Below are 10351 nucleotides of genomic sequence, written 5' to 3'. Positions count from 1 at the left end.
TCTTCTTAAACATTAATACAAAGATAACACCCATTAGTCGATACCAAAGGATACAAGTGTTACACCTTAAGAATCTACTCACCAAACCCACCTCTCTGTGCGTGATTTTTTTTAAATGCTGTTCATTTACATGACAAAAATATTTTTTCACTTTATTCAAGCAAGCGGAAATTTGGACAATCTAAATCTCAAGCTAAATTTGTAACACCTACAGCATATCTGAAGGTGGAGTTAGCCATGTACTTATGTAACACTTCCTTATATAAAGCTGGCTGCTCTTCAGTTGATAGCATTCAGCTATCACAGCTCCAATCACTAAGCTCTAAACATCTGCCAGAATCCATTTACCAGGTGAGTATTTTACATTTTATTTCAGTAATAATTTCAGAATCTCACAGTATTTGTGAAGGTTAACATATCTTTAAAATGTAATTCTTAAAACCCCCAGAAATCACTTATTTTTTTCTTTCTTTCTTTTTATTGCACCTAAAAGCATAATTTTGTGGTGTTTTGATTTCTTTTTTGTTTTTTGACAATGGAAACTGTTGTTTAAAATTCTTTAACCTTGCCACAATCAGATGCAGGTCAATTACCTGTTCATGAACATTTTTCTAAATCTTTGTGCAAGCGACTATTTTCATATATATTGTAAAATGTAGATCCCAGATATTTTAAAAGCTGATCTAATTATGATATTTGTACTGAACACTACACATTTTAATGCTGTATCTAAAACATTCTCCTGCCTCTACCATAAAACAGTTGAAGCAGTCTTTCAATCTAACCTTCATATTTAGGAAAGCTACAAAACATGTAGTTATGCTATGAGAGAAAGGTTTTGAGAGTGTGAAGAGAAAAACACTGTATTGTGTTTATTTAAAATATTTGTAGTTATCTGTGTTTTTGCCTCTTTCCCTCCATCTGACAGCTGAGATAGGCTACAGTTAGACATGTGGTCAAAAATGGATTATTATTAGAAATAATCACTCTTCAGGTTTGAATCCTGTGGTTAAACACAGGATGAAGAAGCTCATCATTGATGTGGATGCTGGGGTGGATGATGCTATTGCCATCATGATGGCCCTCTCCACACCTGATGTGGAAGTTTTGGGGATCACCTGCTGCTATGGCAACACGTCTGTGGAGAATGTCCTCAGAAATGTCCTTCGTGTCCTGAAAGTCTGCGACAGGCTGGACGTAAGTTTGTGTCACGCTGTAAGAGAGCCCTTCTACACGAATATGTTCGTAGATATGTTCTTACATCCAGCGTATAATACTCATACAGATTCCAGTGTACCGTGGCTGCTCAAAGCCTTTGGTGGACCATGAAAACCATGCAGATAATTTCTTTGGATCAGACGGTTTTGGGGACGTTCCAGATCCACACGCACCAAGCCTGGATCTGGTGCAGCAGAAAAAAGCCAAACAGGCCATTGTTGACCTTGTGAACGCAAATGATAAAGAGGTGAGTGTCTGCACCATTAAGCTTCTTACATGAATGAAAATTGAGAGCCTCATTTTCCTGTGATATGTGTACACTAAGAACGTTGTAGCTTACACAGGGGTTGGGTAAAAATGCTGTGTGGAGAAGTAGGTGATCTCAAAATACATGAATACATTTACCCACTTTTTATAAATGGTTTGTGGTTCTGATCAAATGTTTTATTTAAAGGCCCAGTCACCGATTATTTCAGCAGACATGCCTTGAAGTCTTCCTAAAAAATATGTTGACATTTAGCTGAAAATTGTTGAACTCCCACAGATGAAATTGCATCACTTGACTAATAAAAACTTGTTTTACCCAGAGCTAATGATTTAATTGCTTTTTCATGGTGACCAGTAAGAATGGATGTAGACACAATGATATCATCTGTTGGTTATGGATTGCAAAGGGTACAATGCACTTGATGTGAAAGAAGCCAACTCGTTGCGAAGTATCACAAAGTTGCCAAACACACATAAAAAAGCATAACTTGAAGCTTCAATGCAGTTTAAATTGGGAAGTCGTAAAAATTATCTGTCAGTTGTCATGAAGTTTCAAGTGGTTAATAGACAAACTGCACCACTGGGCCACCCAAACCAGTTTAATTCTCAATTCATTCTAAACACATTTATAAATGATAATTCTTTAAAAAACTTTTCAAGGAAAATTATTATTTTACATCTGAGGGTTTGTTTTCAGCTCAAAGGTTGGTTAGGGGGCAATAAAATCATCAATTCAACTCTGTCTCCTGCCTTCAGGTGATCCTCATATCCACTGCCCCCCTCATGAACCTGGCTGCAGCAGTGCAGTTGGACCCTTCCTTGCCTAAAAAGCTTAAGGCGCTCTACATCATGGGGGGAACCATTGAAGGTGGTCTCCTCACAGAGTATTTCCTCTGTCTCTCATTATCCATTCGTGATTTTAGTCTTATAAATATCTGATATATATGAGAATGAGTGTGTGACTGTGCTTGTTTCTGTGTGCAGCCAGGGGTAACATCACAATATGTGGAGAGTTTAACTTTGTGTGTGACCCAGAGGCTGCTTACATCGTGTTGGACCGCTACACATGCCCAACCTACATCGCTACCTGGGAGTTCACCTGCTGGAACTGCCTGCCATGGGTGAGGAGGGAAACAAGCTGAACGAGGGCTTCAGTTCTATTTCAATGAATAATGTCTGAACAGTTTTAACGTTTGAAAGGATCTCTGCTAACACTGAGTTTGTGTATAAAGTGGTATTTGAAAATATCTTACAGTCTTTTTTCCCCTTAGTCTTTCTGTGACACCTGGTTAAATGTACATACTGAAAAATCTGACTTTGTGGAAAAGATTTTACGCATCTCAAGACAGGTAAGAGTGTATTAATTGACACAAAGCATCAAGCATTTAAGTCTTAAGTCCTCACTTTGTACAAGAAAATAAGCTCCAGTTAGCAATGAATTTAATCCATCTTCAGTATTGTGTAAATATGCTCGCAGCCCTTTTGCTGGGTGCCCCACTGGTGACAACTTACAGAATATTATAAGATGTCTAATTACCTCTGACATACTGTGTGAACAGAAGTGTGAACAGAAACATCAAGAATTTAATCCCTGTGACGCCTACGCCATGGCTGCAGCCATCAATGATGCAGTCATACCTAAGAGTGAAGAGGCAAGTGACTGCAACTTTCTTTTGTCAGGTTACAATGTAAAACATCTTCGCTGAAATCATTGTTTAATGAATTCTTTTGTTACTCATTCAGGTTGCAGTGACGGTGGAGTTGCAGGGGATCTACACTCGAGGCATGATGGTGCTGGACCGCGACGAGAAGCTGAAAAAAGAACACAAAGTCTTCATCATGAAGAACGTCGACTTGGAGAAGTTCAAGGAAATGTTGATTAATGCAGTCAGAGAGTGATGCTGTACACTCTGAGACCTGAGTGTTATGATTCATAACAACAAATAAAAACTTTTGTGTTGCAGTCTCACAAACCATGTACAACATTCATTAAGAACCAGTTTGTCCAGATTGGTGTTGAAGAAGTTGACCAGTTCTCAACTGTGTAGTAGTAAATAAAGTTAATGCTGTGACCCAAATGTATCTGCATAAATGATCAGTATTTATTCAGGTTTAGGTATATGCATTTGCAAAATAGTTTTATGTGTGGTCGAATTACTTTGTATTTGTGTGTGGACTGAAGCGCATGCTAGTGAGTCCTCAAAAGTTACACACAAATGACTGCACACACATTTGTAAACCTTAGTTTATACTTGTGGATTATATTGTACACATTTGTCACGTTTTTGAGACATATTGCTCTCCATATGAGATGGTACTACCACCACATTACTTATATCTTTATGTACATTTACAATGTAAACACAAAATATAATAAGAGACAAAACTGCAATAAGTACAGATTTTATTTGTCTGCATACATACAAATAAACACAGCAAAATAAATTTACAGTAAATGAAAAAAGGACTAGGAGCTCATGTGACGTAAGGGGTTTTGCAAGGCCAAATTGCCCAAGATCATAACCCACCAACCTTAACTCCTCATCAATGAACCCTAACCCCTAGCCCATTAAACTTAACACGTTAACAGGCCACAGGCTATCAGCTTGATGTCTGTGCAAATCTGACAGGACAAAATGTCAGACTTTTGAAGCAAATGCAAGATAAAGTGACTGAAATGAACCAGGAAATGAAATTGGTACTTTTGCATTGTCTTATACATCAAGAGGTACTATGTGAGTCAGCGTTAAAAATGACCCGTGTTTTTGATGTTGTAACTAAAATAGTTAACATCATCGGAGTATGACTGCAGAATCAGAGCCAACTCCATGTACAGAATTCAATCACAGAATTGGAACAAACATTGTAATTGTTGAAGTTTAACAAATCCAGACACAGATCGACTCTTGATATGATGATCACCTGTCTGCTGGCCTCCACATTTCCACTTCAGACCCTGAACCTAACTTTGAAGCACTCATATAAGTACACAACGGACTGGATTTCTGTCACTTATTTTCTTATCAGATGATCTTCTTATCTATTTGAGTGAGCGACTATCAAGGAACCAGATCTCACTTGCTCAAAGCTATAATTATTTGAGAAGTTCATTCACACACCCCTGTTCTCTGCTGGCCATCGGGGCGGGGGGACTTGGAGGAGGTGTTGGCCATTCGATTGGGATCTGGGATGCGGGGCCTCTCTGCTGCTGCGGAACCTGTGGAGGTCTGCTTGCCTCCACCCCGGGGGAAAGGGTAACATCTCCTGGGCCTAGGTACCATTTCCCCCTCTAGGGGCGAGGGTACCTAGACCCGGGGTATAGAGTTTGTTTGGGGAGTGTGATTGTGTGTACAGTGTCCATGTATGTCTATCCCTACGTTGGGTGAGTGCTGAGTATTTGTATATGTGTGCATGAGAGTGGGAATGCATGTTTGTGTCTGTGTGCCTGTTTGTCTGTGTCTATATGTCAGGTCGGGTCTTACACTCCACCTCTCTTGGAACTCCCAGGCCCTCCAAAGTGTGGAGGCCTATCTCCCCTCACCACACTCCCTGCCGGTGACTGATGCCCTCAGGGGTCGGTGCGTTGGTGGTTCTTGGTGTCCGGGGCTGGGCGCTCAGGTATGTACCAGCTCACTCCCGGTAACTACTTGGCGGGGCCTGGCCCCTGTTGCACGGTCAGGCCTCTTCCGGGACAAAGGGGGCCCTCGGGCCTCCGGCCTCTGGGCCTGCAGCTCAGTTCACTCTGGCACAGCTGGCTGCCGGCAGAGCTGGCGGGCACGCCAGTGCAGCCCCCTCTGGCTTCTGCTCCGTGGCTACTGGGTGAGCCCTCATCTGGGGCTCTCCTCAGCTCTTCCCAGGAGGGTGGCACGGATGCCCCTCCGGTGGTCCTCCTTGGGCTCTCGCACTCTGGGGCCTCTGGATGTCTGGAGCCTGGATCTCCTCCATGCCTGCTTCATGCCCTGGGGGACGGGGCTATGGCTCTCTACATCCGCTTGCAGACCATTACATGGGGAAACCTTTTGAATACAAAAGGCTGATCCACACAGGTGTGCACACGGGTGTTCACTGTTCATAGACATAAACTACACCTTTATTGGCTGCTACTTCCAAGCACATTGTGCGCTGTCGGTCCTGCTTGCTACACAACAACATTCAATATTTAGTATTTACTGCTGTTTACACTTAGCTAGATTAACGTGATGGTGTTGTGTTTAGTATGTTGCTCTGTTTTTTTTGCTTGTTTTCTCTTCTTTCTCTCTCAACAGGTGATCCAGGAGATTTTTTTTCCTCTTCTTTCTCTTTTTAAGTGCCCATTCTCACTGCCCCTCTTCCCTTCTGTTTTTCTTTTCCTTCATCTTTATTTCTCCCTTTTTTATCCCTTAGTCATGTCTGTCCCGTCTGTAACAACCGAAAATAAAATAAAATAAATAATAACAACAAAGTCGATCAAAGGGACCAATACAGCAAGGCCATGATGATCCATTTGGCAAAGTAAATCCATTGGTATCCTTGTTGGTCTTCAGGCAACAATTCTGACGGCTAAAGAACCAAATGGGACAGGCAAAAAAAAAAAAAAGAATAGTTCATTTTTATGCATGGATTTTACTCTGTGGCATGAAATGTGTGAGTTAAAGCTACATAAATCTTTCTGTTTTTAGTTATTAAAAGGTTTAATGATTGAACTCCAGTGATCAGACAGTTCACTTAAACAGCACTCAGCCACCTTTTAAATTACTAAATGTGGTCCCACACTTTACAATAACACAGAGTTATTTCATTTTTGAATTAAATCATATATGTGTAAGCAAAAATAAAGCTTTTCTTAAGTCTTCCTCAAAATCGTATGAACCGGTCTTTATGTTTGGTTACTTTCCACCAAAATATCCTCATGCAAACATGTCAAGCAAGATGTTAGCAAACACAGGTGTATTGTCAACTGTGAGTGGCAAAATATACTGCAGGATTACCTTTCACACCTGCTGAATCAAGTGTCAAGAATGCAGTTTGGAACAGCCTGTAATAATAATGAGTTAACATTTTCACAAACATGCTTCAGCCCTGCAGCGGTTTGTGTTGAACAACAGTTTGTAGGAACTGTCGTTGAGATGCCTACCATTGACAGACACGTACAACCTGATCCTCAAGTTCACTCTTGCTTCTCATAAGAGTAAGAAATAGAACCCTATTACAATAGCATATTGTAGCAATAGCAGTAGCTTTTTGTTGAGTTTCCTCAGACTAAACTCCACTGCAGAGGTGAAAAAGTTACATTAGGGTTTTGGCAAATGAGGTGAACACAAACAAATTCTGTGGTGATCAAATGAAGTCTGTCTTTACGTAGGAATGAGTTCAGTGTCCAATATTTCAGCAGTTCAGCAGCCTGATGGCTTGTGAAACTTTCCCAGAATCTGCCGGTGCAGGTCCAGATGCTCTTGTACCTTCTGTGTGACAGCTGGAGCGTGAAGGATGTCTGGCCAGGATCAGAGAGGATCCTCTGGGCCTTCCTTCTAAAGCGCTGTCTGTAGACGTCTTGGATTGCTGGCAGTTCAGACCTGGTGATTGTTGTGCTTCTCTGACCCCCCTCCTTAAAGCTTTGCAGACCAGAGCATTACAATTGCCATACAGGGTTACCAGACAGGCAGACAGAATACTCTCGATAGAGTGGCGTATCATGCTAATGAAAGATGCCCTAATATATTTATATACGCTCTTCAACAATGAACTTAAAAGTTGAATGAAACAATGATATATGTAATGCAGTCTGCACCCCATGTTTTGTGTTCTTATCTTTATAATATAACCAAGTTTTTTTTCTATCTAAATGAAGTGTAGTTGTTTTTCAAGTACCAAAGTGCCACAGTCCTCTTAAAACCATCAACATCTTCGTCCTTTCTGTTTTTAAACTCAGTTATTGTTAAATGCACCTGGGGAAAATCTGACAGCAGGAAGTTTGAATATTGCTGCTCCTGCATAAGATCACTGTAAACAAAGAAGAATGTACCAAAGCTTTGAGGATAGTGGCCATGGATAAACATTGGCAACAACAACTTGTTAGTCGGTATGTTGAAGTTTGGGTTTCTCTGGATCTCTAATCAGATGATCTTTTTATCTGTGTAAGCGAGTGACTGCCAAGAACCGAGACCTCAGACGCTCAAAGCGCACGTTTTACCAAGATAAGAAGAAAAAAATGTAACTGCTGTGGCTCAGGAACAAGTCAAAATTCAGCTGCATAAGGAGATGCTGATGTGCAGATTCCCAAACTTCGTGATGAGTCTGGATGGAATTATAATGTTGAAAGTTGAGCTGTAGTCAATAAACAGCATCCACACATGTGTTGTTATGGTCCCGGTGGGAGAGCTAGGGTTGCCAACTATCCCATTTTAGCCTGGAGGTCTTGTATGATGAGCAAAAATTGGTTCCCTTAGTCAACCTTAAATCTCTGTATATTTACACTGTATATTTACATTGTACCCAGCTGGTTGCGCATTGTGCTTCTGGCATGCCAGAGTGTCCCTTATTTGATAGTTAAAAAGTTCATTGTGAATCTATTTTGCCTGTATGAAAACTGAAAAGGATCAAGTGTAGCAGGCAGTGAAGATGTGAATAACGATAGAGATGAGTGCTACTGGGTGACAGTCATTCAGTTAGCTCACATTAGGTTTCTTTGGGACAGGGATGATGGCCGTCCTCTTAAAGTATGAGAAGACTACAGACAAAAACAGGGAGAGGCTGAAGATGTCTGTGAAGACAGCTACCACTTCATGTGTACATGCTTTGAGAGCACGACCTGGGATGTTATCTGGTCGGGGAGCTTTCCGTGTGTTTACCTTTTTAAAGTATTTACACACATCTGACTGAGGGATCTGAAAAGGACAGCTGTCCTCCTCTGACAGAAATATAAGTGGACAGCAGACTGGATTTCTGTCAATTAACAAGAAAAAACCTGCAGATAAAATAATTAAACTAAAAGCAAAATGGTAATGTCACTTTACAAACAAGTACAAACTTTTACATCAACAGTTCATCTGTTGGTATATCTGTGTTGAAGTTTCAGTTTCTCGGGATGTCTTATCAAATAATCTTCGTATCTGTTTGACTGAGTGACTGTCAAAGAACCAGATGTCACTTTCTTAAAGCTCAAATTATGTGAGAAGTTCATTTTTATGCATGGATTTTACTCTGTGGCATGAAATGTGTAAATTAAAGCTACATAAATCTTTCTGTTTTTAGTTATTAGAAGGTTTAATGATTGAACTCCAGTGAGCAGACTGTTCACTTAAACAGCACTCAGCCATCTTTTAAATTAATAAATCTGATCCCACACTTTACAATGACACCAAGTTATTTCATCTTTAAATAAATCATATATGTGTAAGCAAACAATAAAAAGGGAAAGTGTTCCTCAAAACTGTTTTTTTATGTCCAGCCAAAATCTCCTCATGCAAACATGTAAAAACTCAGGTTCTGGTGGAGCAGTCGCTTGCTTTATAATGGCAAAAAAATAACATTAAATTTAAAAATAAAATAAAAAAATACTTAAAAAGCTTTTCTTAAATATAATCCAATTAGCTGACTTCTTAAAAAACACATAATGTCCTAGCAGAAAATTATCAATGTATTTTCCTTTTTTAATTCATTCATTCATTTGCTTATATTTACACTGTACCGTGGCAGCAAGATGTTAGCAAACACAGGTGTATTGTCAAGTGTGAGTGGCCAAATATGCTGCAGGATTACCTTTCACACCTTCCCGAATCAAGTGTCAAGAATGCAGTTTGGCACAGCCTGTAATACTAATGCGTTAACACACTTTTTAACAGTCCCACTTCAGCCCTGGAAGAAGTGTCTTTGGGATGCCAACCACCAACAGACACGTCCAACCTGATCCTCAAGTTAACTCTTGCTTCTCATAGGAGTAGGAAATGGCCCCCTATTACAATAGCACCTTTTTGTTGAGTGTCCGCAGACTAAACTCCACTGCAGAGGTGAAAGAGCTAAATCGAGGTTTTTGCTAATGATGTAACCACACAAGTTCTGTGGTGATCAAATGAACATAAAGTCTGACTTTATGTCGGGGTGAGCCTCTTTCATTAAGACACGTGCACCTGTTTTAGCACACTCTAAGAAATGAAACATGGGCTTTTTAAAAATTAATTCTTAGTTTTATGTTCAATATACTTAAAATTGTTAATCTTATGGGTGTAATTAATATTTTTAAATTTGATTTAATTAATTCTATACCGTTTTAATGTTAAATAATATTGATATTTCCAATTTATTGAACACATTTAATTAAATCCAAAGAGCCCTTTCCACATCCTTTCTGAGCATGCGCAGAGAATGAAAAAAAATCTTCGCGCATACCATTGACCTTCTTCATCTACCAGTGTGCTTTGGCCACGTGTCTGGAAAGAGGGATTAATCACTAATGTACTTTGTGATAATATATGGCGTATATTTTTCCGGTAAATATGTGGGCAGTATGTGTTCTGTAGGTTGTAGCATTTTGCTAGCATTGGAAACATTCATTTGCATATTCGACGTTACTGCACATCTGAATATTGTCCCATCTGCGTTTAAAATTTCATTCGAACTCCGAATAGCACACTTATTTTATTTGTTTTATTGCACTATCAAGTTAGGAGAACGTTAGCCGAACAAGAATTGGAATACATGTGCAGTGATTGTTGAGGAGTCCATACTCGTCTGTTTCACTGAAGAGAACCGCTAGCTGCGTAGTTTGCATATCTTCGCGCATCAAGTCTCAAAGAGGCCTCTGAAGGTGACCCCCACTTGCCCCCAAATATAAAATCAAGTATACTGGGTGGTTAGTGCTCCGTTTGTTTGCTACGGTGTCAAAGATATT

The 10351-nt window shown here is 40.0% G+C and overlaps 1 protein-coding gene across 2 annotated transcripts; it reads left to right on the top strand.

Moving 5' to 3' along the window:
* Window positions 1-290: 290 nt before the first annotated feature.
* On the top strand, window positions 291-3563 carry LOC102209896 (inosine-uridine preferring nucleoside hydrolase-like). Of its 2 annotated transcripts, none has more exons than XM_005750515.1 (8): window positions 291-351; window positions 1020-1197; window positions 1286-1465; window positions 2242-2353; window positions 2470-2606; window positions 2757-2834; window positions 3045-3137; window positions 3229-3563. In XM_005750515.1, exons 2-8 carry the CDS (start codon window positions 1021-1023, stop codon window positions 3382-3384), a joined length of 933 nt encoding a protein of 310 aa, XP_005750572.1. In that variant the 5' UTR covers window positions 291-351; window position 1020; the 3' UTR covers window positions 3385-3563. The 2 variants fall into 2 exon arrangements, with proteins under 2 accessions (XP_005750572.1, XP_013770700.1); XM_013915246.1 differs by having other exon boundaries at window positions 297-351; window positions 995-1197.
* The last annotated feature ends 6788 nt before the right edge of the window (window positions 3564-10351 follow it).

Source organism: Pundamilia nyererei, unplaced genomic scaffold, assembly GCF_000239375.1.
Source record: "Pundamilia nyererei isolate P.nyererei 1_Seehausen unplaced genomic scaffold, PunNye1.0 scaffold00276, whole genome shotgun sequence".
In the NCBI taxonomy this organism is placed as follows: Eukaryota; Metazoa; Chordata; class Actinopteri; order Cichliformes; family Cichlidae; genus Pundamilia; species Pundamilia nyererei.
Note: the sequence above shows the minus strand (reverse complement) of the source record. Positions and strands in the feature narration are given on the sequence as shown.